This window comes from Carcharhinus amblyrhynchos, chromosome 10, assembly GCF_965287045.1.
Source record: "Carcharhinus amblyrhynchos chromosome 10, sCarAmb.v2.hapA, whole genome shotgun sequence".
Lineage (NCBI taxonomy): Eukaryota > Metazoa > Chordata > Chondrichthyes > Carcharhiniformes > Carcharhinidae > Carcharhinus > Carcharhinus amblyrhynchos.
In genome coordinates this window covers 101,850,711-101,872,941 of record NC_137333.1, presented here as the reverse complement: position 1 = coordinate 101,872,941, position 22,231 = coordinate 101,850,711, and the positions used below count along the sequence as shown (strand labels likewise).

Here is a 22,231-nt window from a genome sequence, read left to right as displayed (position 1 = left end):
TGAGTTTTCTTTGTGACATTCCTGTGTAGCGTTTTGATGGCTGTTTCTCCCTTGGTGCTCGGTGAGGGGGGGTGTGACGTGCGGGGAGATGGGAGAATGTGGAGGTGGTTTCCTGGCTTACTGGGAACGTTAGTCTCCTCAGTTATCTGGCTGTTGAGGTCGACAGTTGGAAAGTCATCCAGAGGTGGTGATTCCCAGTGATTTCCCCCAATTTGTAGATGAGGCTTCACGGTGGGGGTGGCGAATGGACTTTCCAAGCTGAACCACACAGCAAACACCCCGGAAAAAGAGCTTGAATTTGCACAGAACCCCTCCCACACTGCTTTACCTTTTGGAGGTACAGCCACTGTTGTGATGTAGGTCATTCTTGCCCAGGAAAGTTCCAGAAACAGGGAATGTGATAATGGCCAGATCATTGGTTGAGGAAGAGTTTATGATCTCATCTTCAAAATAGTGCGTTCAGTGGAAAACTTACTGGAGGGCAAATGAGACCATGTTCTAAAAGGCAGCACCTACAGCAGTGTGGCACTCCCTCTGTACTGCACCGCAGTCTCAAAAGAACAAAGAAAATTACAGCACAGGATCAGACCTTTTGGCCTTCCAAGCCAACACTGACCATACCCATCTGAACCACAACCCCTCTACCCTTCCGGGGACCATATCCCTCTATTCCCATCCTGTTCATGTATTTGTCAAGACGCCCCTTAAAAGTCACGAATGTATATCCGCTTCCACTACCTCCCCCGACAACAAGTTCCAGGCACCCACCACCCTCTGTGTAAAAACCTTGCCTCGTACATCTCCTTTAAACCTCGCACCTTAAACCTGTGCCCCCTAGTTATTGACTCTTCCACCCTGGGAAAAAGCTTCTGACTACCCACTCTGTCCACGCGCCCAGATAATCTTGTAGATTTCTATCAGGTCGCCCCTCGACCTCCGTCGTTCCAGTGAGAACAAACCAAGTTTCTCCAACCTCTCCTCGTCGCCGCTGAGATCAGGTGCTGGAAGTCTCCAGCGTGGGTTTTGAACCTTCCTGACTCAGAGGCTGCCACCATTGAATTGAAATCTCTTCCTGTATGAAGAGAGAGATGTGTGCCAAGTGCCCAGGGGCCTGGTTTCCACTGGAATGGTACATAAGTTTGATTCTAATATGAAGTCCTATCTGCAGCCTATGGTCTCCTGGGACTTTCCCTCACCGTTACCATTTCTGCTAAAGTAGCTTCATCATCAATCAGAGCTCTTTTCACAATCCAAGGTTTGTTTTTGAGTTGTTGGCTCCGTCAGTTTGTAAGATACCTTGGAAGCTAACGAGCTGTCTGTTTTTGAACTTGTTTTTCTAGGTGTAGTGCCTTCTCTAACCTACCAGGTCTTTTTTATGAAGAAACTTTGGACACACACGGCTCCTGGAAAGGACCAGATGGCAGACTCCATTTTTCATTATTATCAGGTACAGCGGTCTCATTAAGAACAAAGAACAGTGCAGCTCAGGCACAGGCCCTTCGGCCCATCGAGCCTACACCAACACATGACGTCTTTCTAAAGTAAAAGCCTTTTGCCTCTATGTGGTCTATATCCCTCAGAGGTATCTGACAAGATACCTCTTTTAAACGTTGCTATTGTATCTGCTCCCTTCTTTGGCATCGCATTCCAGACACTTACCGCCATCTGTGTAAAAGAAACTTACTTATTTATTAGTGTCACAAGTCAGCTTACGTTAACACTGCAATGAAGGCACAGTGAAAATCCCCTAGTTGCCACACTCCAGCGCCTGTTCGGGTACACCTCAGGGAGAATTTAGCACGGCCAGTGCACCTAACCAACACATCTTTCAGACTCTGGGAGGAAACAGGAGCAAACCCACAGAGGCACGGAGAGAGAGTGCAAGCTCCGCACAGATAGTGACCCAAGCAGGGAATTAAACCTGGGTGTCTGGTGCTGTGAGGCAGCAGTGCCACCCAACTCTCTGTGATAACTGGAAGCTGAGCCAGTCGGGAGGGGTCGAGAAGGTACAGCAGTTGGAGTCTGGGAGGAGAATTGTTCAGTTGCATCATTAACTCGGTCTGAATTTTTGTGTCGACTGTTTATTTGTAAGCAATCAAGCTTTTGTTCCTTTGAATCGCTTCATTTTATTACAGGAACGAGTGAAGAAAGCCCACCACTGCTGCGTTATTACTTCCGAAAGGTCCCCGCAGTCTGAGATTTGTGTTTCTCTTGTTACAGGAGCTGCCAAAATACCTGCGCGGTTACCACAAGTGTTCCCGTGACGAGGTGCTGCAATTGGCCGCCCTCATTTACAGGGTGAAGTTCGAAGACGATAAGTCCCAGTTCCCGAACATTCCCAAGATGCTGAAGGAGCTGGTGCCGCACGACTTAATCCGACACATCTCACCCGACGACTGGAAGCGGGTAGGACATATTTGGGGGGAAAAGTGAAATTCCCCTGTTGAGAATAATGGGAGTCACTCGCTGCGCAGGTGCCCGGTGAAGGTGGCCCCGTCCTGTTTGAGTGGTGGTGCTGGGTGACTTTGGAGGATGTGTCCAAGTCACATCTGGACGACCGTGAGCAGTTGTGGTCCCCTTATTTACAGAAAGATATTATTTCATTGGCACTTAAGAGAAGGTTCAGTGAGATAGAACAGCACAGTACAGGCCCTTTGGCCCTCGATGTTGCTCCGACCAGTGGAACCAATCTAATGACCCTCTAACCTAAACTATTCCAATGTTATCCATATGCCTATCCACTGACCATTTGAACGCCCTTAAAGTTGGCGAGTCCACAACTGCTGCAGGCAGGGCATTCCACTCCCTTACTAATCTCTGAGTAAGGAACTTACCTCTGACATCCATCCTATAATTACCACCCCTCAATTTAAAGCTATGTCCCCTGGTTCCTGGTATGGAGGGATTGTCTTATGAGGAAAGGTTAAATAAGTTGGGACTCTACTCATTGAAATTTAGAAGAATTATAGAATCACCACAGTGCAGAAGGATTAACTTGCTGTTAAAATATTAATGAGGCAATAATATTTTCATAAGAACGTTACAGATTTGACTCGGGCAGTGCAGCACTCCTTCAGTACTCCATCAGGAAGACTAGGCCAGATTTTCTGCTCCAACCCCCGGAGTTGGACTTGAACCCACAAAGCCTTGAATTTGAACAAGAGTTGCTAGTCAGAAAGTTGTTTGTTTTGGTCCTGTGTCTCTGACTTGAACTTGCATTTAGGACTGGATCGAGTATTGGTCAACAGTCACTGCCTTTAAGATAAATGTTAAGTCAAGGACTTGAGTTTAGTCAAGGCAGTCGGCCTGGGTATGGTGGAGAGCGTTATCGGATAGATGTGAGACATGCTGGATCAAACAGGCCAAAAGATCTCCCTTCTAAAACAACATGGATGGCGCAGTGGTTAGCATCGCTGTCTCACAGCACCAGGGACCTGGGTTCGATTCCCAGCTCGGGTCACTGTCTGTGTGGGATTTGCACGTTCTCCCCATGTCTATGTGGGTTTCCTCCAGGTGTTCTTGTTTCCTCCCACAATAGTCATGATGTGGCGATGCCGGCGTTGGACTGGGGTAAACACAGTAAGAAGTCTCACAACACCAGATTAAAGTCCAACAAGTTTATTTGGTAGCAAACGCCACTAGCTTTTGGGGTTGTGCCCCTACTCACCTGACGAAGGGGCAGAGCCCTGAAAGCTAGTGGCTTTTGCTACCACATAAACCTGTTGGACTTTAACCTGGTGTTGTGAGACTTCTTACTGTGTTTACCCCAGTCCACAGATGTGAAGGTTAGGTGGATTGGCCATGATAAATTACCGCAGTGTAAATATATGGAGCTGCAGGGATAGGGCCTGGGTGGGATCATGGTTGGTGCAGACTCAATGGGCCAAATGGCCTCCTCCTGCACTGTAGGGATTCTATGACTGTTGTGTAATATTTTATCCTGCTGTTCCTTTGAAAATCTGAGTGTAATGTTTCCAATTTTGTCCCTTGCTTCTTTTAAAAAAAAAAGTCCATTGTGGCTTTTTACAACAAGCAGGCAGGAAAATCGAGGGAAGAAGCGAAGTTATCCTTTCTGAAGATTATCTACAAATGGCCGACATTCGGATCAGCCTTTTTTGAGGTCAAGGTGAGAAACATTTCTCTCTCTTTTTCCGTATTTCTATCTCATTCCTGGAAAGGTTGGCACTTGCGAAATCTGACCACATAAAGAAGAAAAGATTTTGCAACTAACTTGCGCTGGCGAACTCTCCCAGCATTCACCTGGTGTATTCACACTCCAGGTTATTTATCTCCTGGTGATCTGAATGGATTTGCTCCATTGGGCCTTCACTCAGGCTTGTCCATCGTGCCAAATGTGGTTCACAGCAGCATTCTCTCATCTTTGCTCTCCATTAAAAACTTAACTGGTTCAAAACAAAAGGGCGGCATTGACAAGTTGGGCCGAAGGGCCTGTTCCCCGTGCTGTAAAACCTCTATAACTCTAAATGGAGGAATGTTTTTTTGAAAGTCACACTGTCCCTTTCAAGCAGAGAAAATTATAAACCGCGCCTGTGTTTGCCACGGGGGCAAATGGCAAAGTGGGTGCAAAATCTCACAAGAAGCCATAAGGGAGATTCTCACCATCAAGATCTTGCAATGCAATTTTCCTTGTTCTCTACTCTACTCCACCCCACCACAGATGTAATGTGACTTGCACCCAGGAAGGTCAGGAACCATATTTAAGTATATTTCCATATCATTAGTGGGTTCCTCCACTGTATCAATCTTTCCGCATTCAGATTTCCAGTTTAGAATAGACCTGGAGCGATGTGAACCAGGCACGCAGGCAAGTACAATCCCCAGGATGGGGTGGGGGAGAGGGAGGAACATGCCTGGCACTGCCAGGGGGCAATGATGGAGGGAACTTCATCTAGGAAGGTCCATGGAGGTAGAGGGTTCCCCGTGACTGTAGGGGGAGGGGGTTCCCTGTGTCCATGGCAAGAGGGGGGTGGGGAATCCTGGATCATCTTATTTCTTAGATTTGGGCATTATTTAAAAATTGTACCTTATCTCTGGAAGGCAGAAGTTTCCGGCACCTGTGTAGGTGTAGGAACAGCCTCCAGCTGGAAAGCACAGTGGGGGGTGGTGGTGGAAGAGGGAGATTCCAGTGATCCACGCACCCCTTTTCCCATCTGAGCCAGCACTTCTGAAAATAATGGAAAATTCGGCCCATAAAGTGCATTAATCACCTTTTTTTTTGTTTGTTTTTATCCTCCCCTTGCGTTCTTCCCTCATAAAGTGCCTGGTCTCCGATCGGCCGCTTCCCACTTTCTGAAATCAAGAGATTGCCGAAAGGGGAACTGAGTTGAGGTCTGTGCCCCCTTTCCCAACACCCATCCCACCCTCTCCTCCCCTCCCCCCCTCCCCAACTCCCATCCATCACTGGAAGAGCTGAGAGGCGGCCTTGAGAAAGGCTAAATAACAAAACTTCAGTTGCTGATGCACATTGAGATATCCTGGATGCGCGTCTCAGGACTGTATTTTCTTGCACACCCTGCCCCCCCAGCCCCCCCCAGACTTTCTGACTGCTGCTGTATTTCCCTCTTTTCTCAGCAAACTACGGAGCCAAATTATCCAGAGATCCTCCTAATCGTCATCAACAAACACGGAGTGAGTCTGATCGATCCAAAGACAAAGGTAACTCTTGTCTTTTTTTCTCCTCCTCCCCCCGTCTCCATCCTCCCCTCATACCTGAGGACTGGGCTGGTGGTTGGAGTTGTGTAACACTTGCGCAGAACAGTCCAAGGGAGGCGATGGCTAGTGGTATTATCGTAGACTATTAATCCAGAAACCTTAGCTAATGTTCTGGGGACTCCGGGTTCAAATCCCGCCACGGCAGATGGGGGAATTTGAATTCCATAAAAAAGAAAATCTGGAATTAAGAATCTACTGATGGCCATGAAACCAATTGTCGGAAAATCCCATCTGGTTCACTAATCTCCTTTTAGGGAAGGAAATCTGCCATCCTTACCCAGTCTGGCTTACATGTGACTCCAGGGCCACACCAATGTGGTTGACTCTCAACTGCCCTTTTGAACAGGGCAATTAGGGATGGGCAATAAATTCTAGCCGGCCAGCGACACCAACATCCCAGGAATGGATAAAAACTGCCGAATACAATAGCAATTGCTGTATTCTCTCTTAGTGTAGCTTTTTTCAAATTTTTCATTCCAGTAGAATTAAAAAGAGTGAATTAAATCCAATTCACAGTTCCCATAAGAGCAACAAACAAGATCCAGCTGAGGCATGGGGTCTCATTTTGAATCATGGACTCCCTACAGTGCAGAAGGAGGCCATTCGGGCCATCGAGCCTGCACTGATAGCATTCTCACCCAGACTCCATCACCTTTACCCCACATATTTACCCTGCTAGTCCCCTGACACGAAGTGGCAATTAAGCATGGCCAGTCAACATAACCAGCACATCTTTGGGAGGAAACTGGAGCACCTGGCGGAGGTGCCGATCTGACGCTCGACCTGAGCCAAAAGGCCAAGATGGTTTTGAGAAATTGCATCAGTTGACTGCTCGGTTAAACCTCCATCAGCTACCCTGCTCTATCCTACCCTCAGAGACCAACCCACCTGCTCATCGATCTCCCCCAGCCAGGACATCACCAGGTGTCTGCACACCCCAAATGCAATGGGCTAGTTTATTTTAATGGGATGTGAGTATTGTTACCTGTCCCTGAGCGAGTGTCTCACGAGGCCATTCAGCCCGGGGACTCACCCTATGGGCGAGCATGGGGTTTTCAAGTTTCCATGATCATTGCTGGCTTTTAATTCCAGATTTATTAATGTAATTAATCCCACCAGTTGGTTGTGGCGAGATTTGAAGCTATGTCCCAGAGCATTACCCTCGGCCTTACGATTACTTGTGCAGTGACGGGGTGGCACAGTGGTTAGCACTGCTGCCTCACAGAACCAGGGACATAAGAACATAAGAACATAAGAAATAGGAGCAGGAGTAGGCCATCTAGCCCTTCGAGCCTGCCCCGCCATTCAATAAGATCATGGCTGATCTATTGTGGCTCAGTTCCACTTTCCCGCCCTCTCCCCATAACCCTTAATCCCCTCTCTTATCAAGAACCCATCAACCCGCTTCTTAAAAATATTTAGCGAGGCAGCCTCCACCACTTCAACGGGCAGAGAATTCCAGAGATTCACCACCCTTTGAGTGAAGAAGTTCCTCCTCAACTCCGTTCTAAACCGCCTCCCCTTTATCTTGAGGCTGTGCCCCCTAGTCCTACTGTCTTTTTTGAGCGGGAAGAGTCTCTCCACCTCTATCCTATCCATCCCATTCATCATCTTATACGTCTCAATGAGATCTCCCCTCATTCTTCTAAACTCTAACGAGTACAAGCCTAGTTTATTCAGCCTCTCCTCATAGCTCAATCCCCTCAACTCCGGTATCAGCCTAGTAAACCTCCTCTGCACTCCCTCCAGGGCCAAAATATCCTTGCGCAGGTGCGGCGCCCAAAACTGCACACAGTACTCCAGCTGCGGCCTCACCAATGCCCTATACAGCTGCAGCAAGACCTCCCTACTTTTATATTCAATCCCCCTCGCTATGAAGGCCAGCATCCCATTTGCCTTCCTGACCACCTGCTGCACCTGCAAGCTGGGTTTTTGCGACTCATGCACAAGGACCCCGAGGTCCCTCTGCACCGTCGCCTGCTGCAGTTTTTCGCCACGTAAGTAATAGTCCTTCCTACCATTCTTCCTACCAAAGTGGACCACCTCACACTTGCCAACATTAAATTCCATTTGCCATTTCCTGGCCCATTTGCCCAGCCTATCTAGATCCTTCTGCAGACTCTCCACACCCTCCGCACAATTTGCCTTTCCCCCAATCTTGGTGTCATCAGCAAATTTCGACACCCTGCACTCGGTTCCCTCCTCCAGATCATCTATATAAATGGTAAATAGCTGAGGCCCCAGCACCGACCCCTGGGTTCAATTCCTGGCTCGGGTCACTGTCTGTGTGGAGTTTGCACGTTCTCCCTGTGTCTGCATGGGTTTCCTCCGGGGGTTCTCCGGTTTCCTCCCACAGTCCAAAGATGTGCAGGTTAGGTGCATTGACCGTGCTAAATTGATCCTTGGTGTCCCAGGATGTGTAGGTTAGAGGGATTAGCAGAATAAATATGTGGAGTTACAGGAATGCGACCTGGGTGGGATTGTGGTTGATGCAGACTCGATGGGCTGAATGGCCTCCTTCTGCATTGTAGAGATTCTATGATTTCTATGACCACTCTGCCACCTAGTGGTTTGATGAGGGAAGTTGTTCTGTAAAGTCTCCGTACAGATCAGTAACTCACCAATTCAACTTTCAAAGCAACAGGCAAAGATGAAGAATGTTGTTGTACAATAGAAGTACAGTAACGTCAAGCCTAAAATTATACCTAGAAATTTAAAGAAACTCAAAGTGCATCATGTGCATTAATTACCAATTTCTAGAGCCTGAAAAATCCATTCTTTTTTTACAATCCTGGTCATAACTTCAATTTTTATGAACTCCAGCAGAGCCTCGAGCTGCTGATATAATTAGAATCATAGAATCCCTACAGGAAGCCATTCGGCCCATCAAGTCTGCACTAACCACAATCCCATCTAGGCCCTATCCTTATAACCCCATGCATTTACCCTAGATAGTCCCCCTGACACTAAGTGGCAATTTAGCAAGGCCAATACACCTAACCCGCACATCCTTGGACTGTGGGATGAAACCGGAGTACCCGGAGGAAACTTACACAGAGAAAGGGAGAATGTGCAGACTCCACACAGGCAGTGACCCAAGCTGGGAATTGAACCCGGGACCCTGGAGCTGTGAGGCAGCAGTGCTAACCACTGTGCCACCGAGTTGCCCTATGGAGACTAGTCATATAGGACACGATCTTCAAACCCTTCATGCCAGTGGAGACTTGTGGTCTTGCCGACAGCGCCCTCCCTGGTGTGGGATTTTTAGTGGTCTGGGACGGACTCGATGGGAAATCTCATTGACAGCAGTGAGGCCAAAATATTCCACCCACTCCTCCAACCACTGAGGAAATCGCTGCGGGGAGGCCAGGGAATGCCGTGCACACCTTCCTCATGAACAGTTCAGAACATTCTAGCATGTTCTTAACCAAAATGTTGATGGGTGGCTTTTCATGAAAATAGTTTTATAGTTTGGACAAAGAAGATTTTTCCACTTGCAGAGTGAAAGCAAAACAGAGTGTAAATGTAAATGTAAAATCACCAATAAACCCAATAAGACAATCAGGAAAAGATCAAACATGATACCACAGGGAGTGGTTAAAGTTAATATCATTGATGCATTTACAGGAAAGCTCGATGAACATGAGTAGGATATAGAAAATCGCTCACAGCCTACAGTGTAGGAAGAGGCCATTCAGCCCATTGAAACTGCTCTGAAAGAGCGTCTTGCCCAAGCCCACGCCCCCTGCATCCCACCCCATGCATTTACCCCACTAATCCCCCTAACCCGCACATCTTTGGACATTTTGAGGGCAATTTAGATGGCCAATCCACCTAACCTACGCATCTTTGGACAGCAAGTGGCAATTTAGCACGGCCAGTCCCCCTAATTTGCACATCTTTGGACATGTGGGAGCAGTTTAGCATGGCCAATCCACCTAACCTTTGGACTGTGGAAAGAAACTGGAGTACCCAGAGGAAACCCATGCAGATATGGGGAGAATGTGCAAATGCCACACAGACAGTGACCCAAGCCGGGAATCGAACCCGGGTCCCTGGCGCTGTGAGGCTGCGGTGCTAACCACTGTGCAACCCGTGCCACCCATGATACTCAGTGCTGGGAAGGAACAGCCACGTACCCCATGTCAGGAAGATGAAGCTCAGAGTTGATATTCACACAGCTTTGTTGCTCTTTAACCTTCTCAGTGATCAAGGTCATAGGATGGGGCGGCACTGATAAACTGACCTTTTGGGTTGTTACAATGTACCCTGTAGATAACGTACAGTTTGATTGTTCCTGAGGGGGGGAAAGAGTGGATTTAGAATGGTCTATCTCCCTTTTGCCATTATTACACAAAGTGTAAACACCCTCCCTCTCCTTCTCTTTTCAAGGATATTCTTACCACCCACCCGTTCACCAAGATTTCTAACTGGAGCAGTGGCAACACATACTTCCATATTACAATCGGTAACCTGGTGAGAGGGAGCAAGCTCCTGTGTGAAACCTCTCTGGTAAGCTTAACCTGTGGAAACTGAACCGCAAACCTGCTGTCTGTACCCTAGTTCACAATAAACCCCCCTCGCCCATCACTGCAGTGACCACTCAGTGATCTATACTGGCTCCCAATCTGACAATACCTCCATTTTAAAATTCTCATCCTTGTATTCGCGTTCCAATCCACATCTAGTTTTCTCCAATGTACTGCACATGTCTCTGTGATTCTCCTCTGATTCTTAGCATAAATCTCTCCTGATTTTCTTTGCTCTTAGCTCTGACGAAGGGTCATCTAGACTCTCAATGTAGGTTCCATTCCGTCCCCACCGATGCTATCAGAACTCACACAATCATAGGATCCCTACAATACAGAAGGAGGCTTTTAGGCCCATTGAGTTTGTACCCACCACAATCCCTCCCAGGCCCTATCCCCTTACGTTTACTCTGGCTGGTTCCCCTGACGCCTAAGGGGCAATGTAACATGGCCAGTCAACCTAACCCGCACATCTTTTGGACTGTGGGAGGAAACCCATGCAGACATGGGGAGAATGTGCAAATTCCACACTGACACTGACCCAAGCTGGGAATTGGACTAGGGTCCCTGGCACTGTGAGGCAGCAGTGCCACCTGCTGAGATTTTCCAGCGTTTTCTGTTTTTGTTGTCCTCTAACTCTGGTCTCTTGTGTTCCCTGGTCTGTCTGCCTCAGATCATTGGTGATGGCTCCTTCTGCTGTGTCCAAACTAAACTTTGGAATCTCCTTCCTGAATCTCAACACCTCCCACCATCTCTCCTTTGTTTTCTCCCTCTGCTCTTTTTAAAACTCTCTCCTTATATAATCTGGTCTCAGATTTTGTTTGATAACTGTTCCTGTGAAAAATCCTAACAATATCCAAAGGTGCTATGCAAATGCAAGTTGTTGGTTTGTGAAGATAATTAGCAAAAGGTTGGGTCAGTGAGGTGCTAGGTTGATGTTCCATCCAGTTGGAGAGTTGAGTCAAAGGCCCATCGTGTTATTACTGAAATGTAAACCAATATTGCAAGTTCTCGACTGCAGTTCCTCCAGTTTCCCTGGTCTCTGGATTTGGATTATAAAGGCTTTCATTTGAAAAGTATCCTTACAGCAAACCACACAACCGCTGGAACCCGAGAGCTTGTTGAGCTCTTGTGATGCCCTGGGATTCAGCCTCGGCAAAAGGTGACAACCCATCAAGACAAGAAGGCCTGATTGGACCAGGAGGTTTATACAAGGAGGTGTTACTGGTCATCTGCAGGTGCACATTGTGAAGCAATGTGTCCACTTCTGATTCCTAACCTAATGAAGAGGCTCAAGTGCAATGTAGCAGTGCTAAAGTATGTCAATAACAAAGTGTCTGTTCACTAAGCCATGAATGTAAATATTTTTTATCATTTTTAGACTCATAGAATCCCTACAGTGCAGAAGGAGGCCATTCAGCCCATCAAACCTGCACCAACAACAATCTCACCTAGCTCCTATCTCTCTAACCCCACATATTTGCCCTGCTGATCCCCCTAACCTACACATCTTGGGATAATAAGGGACAATTTTAGCATGGCCAATCAACTAACCCACACATCTTCAGACTGTGGGAGGAAATCAGAGCACCCAGGGGAAACCCACACAGGCCCGAGGGAGAGTATACAAACTCCACACAGTCCCGAGGCTGGAATTGAACCCAGGTCCCTGACACTGCGAGGCAGCAGTGCTAACCACTGTACCATTGTGCTGCAGGAATAGGAAGATGATGTTTAATTGTTCCCTGCATTAAATTTCAGCCTCCACTTGTCTGTTCATTCTACCAGCCTATGTCTTTTTTGAGGTCATAGAATTATAGAATCCCTACAGTGCAAAAGGAGGCCATTCAGCCCATTGAGCTTAATCGACCATAATCCCACCCAGGCCCTATCCCTGTAACCAAATGTATTTACCCTAGCTAGTTCCCTTGACCCTCTAAGGGGCAATTTAGCATGGCCAATTAACCTAACCAGCACATCTTTGGACTGTGGGAGGAACCTGGAACACCCGGAGGAAACCCACACAGACATGGGGAGAATGTGTGCAGACTCCGCTCAGACAGTGACCCAAGCAGAGAATCGAACCCGGGTCCCTGGTGCCATGAGGCAGCAGTGCTAACCACTGTGCCACCGTGCCGCCAATCTCTGCCCTCCTAAGTTTTATATCATCTGCAGAGTTTGAAATTGTGTCCTTTGCACCCAAGTCTGGATTGATGGTTCCCAGTGTTTTGTACATCATTGCACACCTCGATAAAACACATTGAGACACACCACCTACTTTGCCTGCCTTCATCCCTGACTGGGAACTTTGTTTTTAACCTCTCCCTGTCCTCTCTCTCCTGCTTCTTTAACCTCTTTTCTCCTAGGGAATTTGCGCCCTCCTTTTGACTTTTTGCTTTTTGTGTGGGTGGGTGGGACCTTTAGTCTTCAGATCCCAGTCCCGTTGGTCGCACGCACGAACCAGACCAACGTAAAAACATCTAAACCGTGCACGTGTGGCCCTATCCCAGCCAGCGCCTGCACGGGGGGGGCCCCCGAGATTCACCAGGTCTTGGAGATGCCAACCACAGAGCTAAAGATTATTTTTATTTTAATCACACACACAGCAAACGTTTGTTTATGTTTCAATGCTGCGGAAAGATCTTTCCAGCCTCCCACCCATTGACCGTCTACACTTCCTGCTGCCTCGGAAAAGCAGCCAGCATAATTAAGGACTCCACGCACCCCGGACACTCTCCCTCCTTCCGTCGGGGGAAAAAAGATTCAAAAGTCTGAGGTCACGTAACAACCGACTTGAGAACAACTTGCTCCCTGCTGCTGTCAGACTTTTGAATGGACCTACCTCGCACTAAGTTGATCTTTCTCTTCACCCTAGCTATGACTGTAACACTGCATTCTGCACTCTCTCCTTTCCTTCTCTACGAACAGTATGCTTTGTCTGCGTAGCACGCAAGAAACAGAACTTTTCACTGTATGTTAATACATGTGACAATAATAAATCAAATCTTTAATATTTTAGCAGCAACTTTGAGAATAGGAAGCCTGCCTTTTTTATGGTTCAGTTTCTCTCTCTCTCTGGGACCTCGAGACAACAGCAAAATACAAATGAATAATGTAGGCTAAATCAGGCGAGGAACTCTGCACACGATTAAGGAGATTTATTTCTCCGAATAGATATGGGCAGCATGGTAGCACAGCGGTTAGCACTGCTGCTTCACAGCTCCAGGGTCCTGGGTTCGATTCCCGGCTCGGGCCACTGTCCGTGTGGAGTTTGTACGTTCTCCTCGTGTCTGCGTGGGTTCCCTCCGGGTACTCCGGTTTCCTCCCACAGTCCAAAGATGTGCGGGTTAGGTTGATTGGCCGTGCTAAGAAATTGCCCCTTAGTGCCCAGGAATGTGTAGGTTAGAGGGATTAGTGGGTATAATATGTAGGGATATGGGGGTAGGGCCTGGGTGGGATTGTGTTCAGTGCAGACTCGATGGGCTGAAGGGCCTCTTTCTGCACTGTAGGGTTCTATGATTCTATGCCAATATAGGGTGGAATTTTCCAACCACTCCCACCTGAGGTCAATGGACATGTACATGGTCTGTCAAATTGTCCATCTGTCCCCGTCCCCCAGTGATTTCTGTGGCAGGTGGGGCTGTACCCCATAGTTTCTTTTTCCTTTAAAAGTCCCCTTTTTAATTTCAGTAGTTACTCAGTGGCTCACGATGTTGCATCGAGGGTTGTGGACTCATGTCCCACTCTAGAAACAAAGCCTAGACTAACACTCATGTGACAGTACTGCGGGACTGCTGCGGTGTGGGAGGTGCCATTTCTCAGGCGAGACATTGAATCCAGTCGGATGTAAAAGATCCCACGGCACGACTTCAAAGAAGAAACAAATAGCCGAGGCCAAAACATTGTGTGATTTCAAGAAGAAAGCGGATATAACTCTTATTGCTAAAGGAATCAAGAGATGTTAAATGTCGCACAGTGGTTCGCACCGCTGCCTCGCAGCGCCAGGGATCTGGGTTCGATTCCCGGCTCGGGTCACTGTCTGTGCGGAGGCTGCGCATTCTCCCCGTGTCTGCGTGGGTTTCCTCCCACAGTCCAAAGATGTGTGGGTTAGGTTGGTTGTTCGTGCTAAATTGCCCCTAATGTCAGGGGGATTAGCAGATTAAATGAGGGAATAGGGCCTCAGTGGGATTGTGGTCGGTACGGACTTGATGGGCCAAATGGTCGTCTTCTATACGATTTGATGATATGGGGGGTGTGGAGGTGGGATCAGAATATTGAATTTGATGATCCATCATGACCATAATGGACGGTGGAACAGACTCGAAGGGCCAAATGGCCTACTCCTCCTCCTATCTTCTGTGCTAAGACTAGGGGCATTTTCCCCAATGCCCTGGCCAATATTTACCTTTCAACCTGCATCACTATGAAAAAAGAAAACAGGTTATCTGGTCCTTATCACATTGCTGTTTGTGGGAGCTTGCTGTGCACAAAGTGGCTGCCCTATTCCCTACATCGCAACAGCGATTAAATATCTCATTGCCTGTAAAGGTGCCTTGGAAAGTTCTGAGCTTTAGATGTACAAACTCTTTGTCCTTTCTTTAATTGAACATCGAGTCAGGAATCAGTATTGAATCATCTCAAAACAAAAGGCAGTTAGAGTCATAGAGGTTTACAGGATGGAAACAGGCCCTTTGGCCCAACTTGTCCATGCTGCCCCTTTTTTTTAAACCCCTAAGCTCGTCCCAATTGCCCGCACTTGGCACATATCCCTCTATACCCATCTTATCCAAGTAACTATCTAAACGCTTTTTAAAAGACAAAATTGTACCCGTCTCTACTACTACCTCTGGCAGCTTGTTCCAAACACTCTCCGCCCATCTGGACACTTTTGTATCTCTTCCCTCGCCCCTTAAACCTATGCCCTCTAGTTTTAGACTCCCCTAACTTTGGGAAAAGGTATTGACTATCTAGGTGACCTATGCCCCTCATTATTTTATAGACCTCTATAAGGTCATCCCTTAGCCTCCTACGCTCCAGAGGAAAAAAGCCCCAGTCTATCCAGCCTCTCCTTATACTCGAACCATCAAGTCCCGGTAGCATCCTAGTAAATCCTTTCTGCACTTTTTCTAATTTAATAATATCCTTTCTATAATAGGGTGACCAGAATTGCACACAGTATTCCAAGTGTGGCTAATTAAGTTCTATAATTGTTCCGTCTTAGCTTTCAATATTACAAAAGCTATGGTGCGGCGGCGGGGAAGGAAGAGGGTGTGAAATGCTTGAGCTAATCAGGCTTGCATCAGCAGAGCTGACTGCACCTCCACAAATGATTAAATCCACCCCTCCCTTTTTGAATAAAAGCAAAATACTGTGGATGCTGGAATCTAAAACAAAAACAGAAAATGCTGAAAAATCTCAACAGGTCTTTCTGTTTTAGTTTTTTTTTGCACCTGTAATTTGAATAGCTGTCCTGATTCACAGAGTCCACTCCAGTCCCACTGTAAACTTGTTTGTTTGAGAACTTGTTAACCGAGACCACTGACTTTTGCAGACGCAGAGAAACATTGCGAAACTTGGTGCCCACAATTTCTAAATCCTGAAATCTAGTTCCGCCAGAAGGAAATTGGTGCATTGGAAATGCTAACTACTGTAGATACCGTAAGCTTTAAGCTAAAGTTTATTTATTAGTGTCACAATTAGGCTTACATTAACACTGCAATGAAGTTGCTGTGAAAAATCCCTTAGTCGCCACAGTCTGGCACCTGTTCAGGTACACAGAGGGAAAATTTAGCACGGTCGGTGCACCTAACCAGCACGTCTTTCGAACTGTGGGAGGAAGGAACTGAAAATACTTGAAGCTATGCTTTTTTCTGTGGAAAACTGACCAAGCAACCAGATAGAAAACCAATGAAGGTGTTCAATGGGGTAGCTGTAGAGAAGATGTTCCCGCTCGTTGGGAGATCAAAATGGTCACGAAATAATAAACCTAGTGCGGAATTCAAGATAAATATTTTTACCCAGAGAATGGTGAGAATGTGGAACCTGTTATTGCAGGGTCTGGTTGAGGGAAATCACATGTTTCTGAAGGGGAAGCCAGATAAACACACAAGGAAGAAGGAATGGAGGTTTATTGTGATAAGTTGAGATGAAAAAGGGGTAGGTGGATATTCCTATTGACAGCTTCAAGTTTCTAGGTATTCAGATCACCAACAACCTATCCCGGTCCCTCCATGCTGACGCTATAGTTAAGAAAGTCCACCAACGCCTCTACTTTCTCAGGAGGCTAAGGAAATTCGGCATGTCTGCTAAGCCTGTCTCCAAATTTTGTAGATGCACCATAGGAAGCATTGATATGGCTCCTGCTCTGCCCAAGACCACAAGAAACTACAAAGGGTCATGAATGTAGCCCAGTCTATCATGCAAACTAATCTCCTACCCATTGACTCTGTCTACACTTCCTTGCTACCTCGGCAAAGCAGCCAGCATAATCAAGGACCCCATGCTCTCTGGGACATTCTCTCTTCCACCTTCTTCTGTTGGAAAAGTTTGAGGTCACGTACCAACTGGCTCAAGAACAGCTTCTTCCCTACTTTTGAATGTATCTACCCTGTATTAAGTTGATCTTTTTCTACACCCTGGCTATGACTGTGACGGTACGTCCTGCACTTTCTCCTTTCCTTCTCTATAAATGGTATGCTTTGTCTGTATAGTGTGCAAGAAAGAATGCTTTTCACTGTATGCGACAGTAATCAATCAAATCCAATAAATCATAACCAGCATGGGCCAAATGGCCTGATTTTTGACCTGTATATTCTATCACCTTCACTGCTGGTTAGTATTAGTTTGAGGTGTCCCTTTCTGTTGAATTTGATTTTTAAAAACTCTTGTTTTTCTCAAAACAGGGGTATAAAATGGATGACCTGCTGACCTCTTACATCAGTCAGATGCTGACCTCAATGAATAAGCAGCGGAACATGAAAGCCAGTAAGTGAACTTATTACGACTACTGGATCTGGGCTTACAAGGTGATCCAGATTCTGAGGCCTGTGGGACACCCTTGCAGCTGGAGAAGGACATTCTCCACACAGGTCTGGAGCATGAGAAGGAGCCCTCAGCAAAGTTCTTCCGACAGCAGCCCGGATTGCCCCTCGAGTGAGGACGATTATTTGTAGTGGGTGGGTGTGTGTGTGTGATGCACATGTGTGTATGTATGTATGTAACTCTCAACATTTTGAGTCCCCTCAAACCAAATACAACAAGCCAAAACAAAATCCCCAAGAAAATTGGGCCTACTGCAGGCTTCTTGTGACCTCCTGCTGCCCTCTTGATGGATCACACCTAAAATATTTCTTCTTCTGCTCAGTTCTGCTCCTTTTGAGCTCTAATGAACAAGTCATGGTGGTTTTAACCTGCCTGTGTGCCCATGTAGCAAGTAGACATTCAGTTATAGCCTGATCCAGGTTACTGTAGCATACCTAATAATTCTCGCACCGTAACAGTTGTAATGTAACCACATTTTACCTGGCCACAGCCCAGCCCTGCCCTGTCCTCGACATGTTCTTTTGGTGCATTAGGAAGAGTAATTATGTTTGGAATGAGTCTGGCTGTGACACTGATGAGGGGGTTGTGCGAGTGAGGTTTGCAAAGTGCTGCTTTACAGGTTGCTGATGTAGTCCTGCTATCTGAACACTCATAGACCACCCCAACTGTTTCTACACACGATTAATTAGCAATGCTAACACTTCTTCTCGTTGGAGTTGAGAAAATGAATGTGCCTTTTCCAAACTGGACAACTCTACCACACTTGGAGGATGACCAAACAAGCCACGAGATATTCAATTCTATAATTGTTCCCCAGATTCATTACCATGAGGATTATTCATAGACTAATCTCTGCCTTGGTTAATGGTAAATTCTCACTCTGTAAACCTTTCCAGAACACACCACCATTTTAGTCACGTTATCTTTCTGGACATCTGAGGCCCTTTTTTTTTGAAGTTGACATGTTGAGAACCCCTTCTCCATTCCATCCGTCACTTAGACACCCTCCCAAAGAGAAACACTTAAAATTCAACCAGGATTTTAATGGGAAACATTTTTGTTGTACGCGTTTGGAAATGTCTGTGTCTCGTTTATAATGGTTGGAGTCACAGCTTCCTAAAACTGAACAAATCAAATCATTCTGCCACCCTCCCAGACCCATTCTAAAACTAAAATGCTCTAGTTTAACAGCTTGCAATGAGTTTGTCCTTTTACCAGACCAGGCACCAACAACCACTGGGAATGCTCATTTAAGTCTCTTTCTCTCTCTCTTCTTTTTTTCTCTCTCTTCTCTTTTTCTTTTTCTCTCTCTTTTTCTCTTTCTCTTTCTCACACTTTCTCTCACTCTCTCTTTTTCTTCTCTCTCTTTCTCTCTCTCTCCCTTTCCCTCTCTCTCTCACTCACTCTCCAGATGCTTTCCGGCCCTCCTAGCTTCTGGTGTTATTTTAAATCTTTGGGTTGTATTTTCTGTTGTGAGCGGTAAGTTTGGAGGCACTGTCTCTTTATGTAGTCGAATCAAACCTCTTCATTTCAGTGTCTAGCCGACCCATTGACAGGGCGGTGGGGACAAAAGGCTACTTTGCTGCATCCCGTTCCCTGTGATCCTGAGAGAAAGCGTTGACAACGCAGCACTTCAGGGCGAGAGCACTCTGATGGAGATTGTGGTCCGAGACGGAGAGATTGATGTTCAGTGGCAATGCTGGCAGAGCCTTCAATCTGTAGACTGCCTTACAGTGCCCAAGGACATCGCTGTTTACAGGAAGACCACTTTTGTTAGCTTATCCAATTCTTACCTGGCTGTTCCCTCCTTGCTGCTGAGCCTGGCCACCACAGAGTGAACCCTTCCAATAGCCCTCAAACGCCGATGTGTGACTTGTTGTAATCAATCTGCTTTTATCTGGAGTGAATGGGTGCTGTTTATTTTGAAATGATGTCAGCTGGAGCAGCTTTTACCAACTGGATTAAATTTCTGATGGAGAATTTACTGGATTGACCGCAGTTTAGCAATCGCTCCCAATAAGGGGCAAGATCCTTTTGCGAAATGCCCAGGTCTCGGTTTCTGCTCTTACTGAAGCTGCCACTGTGCCTAATTCTTTATATAGAACCATTTATTGTTGGTGGTCCCTTGCCAGGAGGTAGAGAGTCATTTTAGTTGGGAATGAGATTATATCTTTGGGGGCAGGCTGCCATTTTTGTGGTCGCTCTGACTGTAACATTTAGAATAATGCATTTGTGTAGTTCTCAGTCTGCTCTGTGAATGGGTTTGAGTGGCGGGGGGTGGGGGGGGGGAGACAGGCAGCTGGTTAAAAGCACAATGAAGCTTCCCATTCACGTAGAATGTGAAATTGCTGTGTTCCTCCTGAGTTCTTTTCCTCCCCCAGATCACCAGTGATCCTGCCCCCTGCCCCCCAACTGCGCCCCCCCCCCCCCCCCCACCACGACCACCATGCCCCCACTCTGTTAACTTATTGCACAAAGCTGTGTGAATGCGGTCACTACGGTGAAACTGCACATCTGTTCCCACCATTGGACCCATGGCTGTGTGTGTGTGTGTGTGTGTGTGTTGGTCGGTCTGTGGGTGGGGTAGTGTGTGTCTGGAATACTGCAATTCCAGTGGGATTATTGTCAAGCGTGAGGGCGTTGTTTCTTTTCACTTATTGTTTCTCTTGTGCTGTTGTTGCCGTCACCTCAGTTCCTGGGAACTGTGTGGGAGGGTTTCGTTCACTGTGTGTGGCGGGATTTGTGGTGTCCCACACTCACTGCCACAATTTAACTGCTGAAGCTCTGAATTCAAAAGGATTAGATATTATTCCACAACAAGTCAGTCTTCCCAAAATACGGACTGTGTACTGACCACGAGGACAGGCCATCGTGGAGCTGGGTGGTATCCCAGCTTATTTTAAGGGGTTCAGGCCAGAGTTATCTATCAGATGCCATCTACAGCTATTGCTTGGGCTGTGTATGAGTTTCTCGAGTACTTCATTAATAACTATCATCGTGAAAGAAGGTCAACTTACTGAAATTCAACGAGCCAGCATTGATGCCATAGAAACTTACCTGTACTGCGTTGCTCCGCTCTTTCCATTGTTGCACCCTTTTTAAGGTGAGAAACATCAGATACTGTTTGATTTGTGATGCCGTGTACAAAACTGGGTCATTAGACTCTGTGAAATAAGGACATCATAGCCCTATGGTGACACTGGCTAATGTAATGTGCCCCACTGACACTGTGATTGTGGTCTTGTAGACATGGTTTTGGATGGTTATCCACTTTGGCTTTTGCACAGGAATTCTGACATGGAACTATTATTTTGGTGCCCCCTGGCTGACCCTAGACACCAGTGAACAAAAGATCGAATAGCGTGCGAACTAGACAAGATTATTGATCATCTTAGCAATAGCCTACAGCCAATGAAGCCCTTGTTCTGTATTAGGTGGAATTTATATTTTGCCAGTACTTTGGGGATGGTGTTTTCAACAGACACTCATCTGTAAGTGAAACAGTAAACTAGTAGCACTCATTGTCTGGACTACTGATTAGAGTTGAAGGGGACAGTCTTCATTGGGAAATCATTAGATGGATGGATGTGGGAGGATGCAAGGGGAAGAAAAAAAAATCATGAAAATCTCGAACCTTATTGGGGATGACTCATTGAAACAGATGGTGAAACTCATTCGCGTGTGTGTGTGAGATTCTGTGGTAATAAATGATGTGTGTCTTACTCAAACTCCACTGAGGAGGTGATGGCCTCTGGTATTTAAGCTCTAAAGGGCAAAAGATAAATCACCCCATTGTGGCCACGATGTGTTCCTGTTGGTAGGTCCTATTTGTTCTTGTCTGTAACTAAGTGGTAACCATTGTCCGCTTTCTTTTGCTTTCCAAATCACTTCCCAACAATTCCCGAGGACTTGGGGAAGCGTTTAACGTATCACTGCCCACGTTTGGTTCTTTTGTACAATAGTTACCAAGTCTAACATGTTAATAGGAGACCTTTTTATACTGGAATGTTGGGAGAAGTCTGTGTTAATCGTTTTTAGGAAATGTTTGTGTATGTGTGAAGGGGGTGGGGGGGGTTTACAGCATCATGCTGCACCCTCTCTGGGAGCTAATGGATTTTAGATATGTTTAAAAGTTGACCGATATACACCTTTTTTTTGGTGTATTTGCTCAAGCAAAAACCAAGGACGAGCCCAATGACTGTGTAGGTTTGCTGTTGCATTTTTGTTCCCTGCCAGTGATGCCTATGAAGATGTGGGGGGGGTAGAGAAGGGACTGAGAAATAAGCTTGGGACCAACTCCAAATCCAAGTCCCCTTCGCTCTCCAACACCCGATTTCAGTGTAAATAAAGGAGATGGTTTTGTCTTTTGGCCGTCACTGGTGCAAGAAGAATATATCTGTAAATAGTGTTAATAAATGGACCTGCGTATCGTGACATGTTTTTAAAGACGAGAAGCTGGGGTGGATACATGATGCATGGGTTCGGAGGTCACTCCCAGCTGGGGGGGCTGAAGGCGGCCGTTCCTCCTCCGTCCAGGGATTAGTATACATCTGGGTGTCTGATGTTCTGTGTCTGCAGTTTGTACTGTTTGTATCTGTTTGAAGAATGTACTGCCTGTGCAATAAATAATTCTGTGATACACATTGACCTTGTTGCTTTGCGTCAGTGTAAATGTTCAGTTGGTCTGACCTGCAGAGCCGAGAGAAAAGAGATTGGAGTAGGTTTTTGTGCAGCATGAAATATTGGCATCATTCTAAATGGCCTGTTTGTGCTGTGTATTCCATGTGTGTATATGAAACCTGTGTGTGTGTGTGTGTGTATAATGTGTTTGTATGAAATATATGTGGATATATATGCCAGGACCCTATTATAGAAAGGATATTATTAAACTAGAAAGAGTGCAGAAAAGATTTACTAGGATGCTACCA

General features: G+C 46.4%; 1 protein-coding gene across 2 annotated transcripts in view; it reads left to right on the top strand.

The window, feature by feature from the left end:
• Positions 1-19,586, top strand: part of myo7aa (myosin VIIAa) — a 120,204-nt gene extending 100,618 nt beyond the window's left edge. For both annotated transcript variants that reach the window (XM_080197678.1, XM_080197676.1), the window contains 6 exons: positions 1,341-1,447; positions 2,221-2,406; positions 4,010-4,126; positions 5,593-5,676; positions 10,126-10,245; positions 17,165-19,586. In XM_080197678.1, coding sequence (XP_080053804.1) covers positions 1,341-1,447; positions 2,221-2,406; positions 4,010-4,126; positions 5,593-5,676; positions 10,126-10,245; positions 17,165-17,254 — 704 coding nt within the window. In that variant the 3' untranslated portion in view covers positions 17,255-19,586. The remainder of the gene's footprint in view (positions 1-1,340; positions 1,448-2,220; positions 2,407-4,009; positions 4,127-5,592; positions 5,677-10,125; positions 10,246-17,164) is intronic.
• Positions 19,587-22,231: the final 2,645 nt, after the last annotated feature.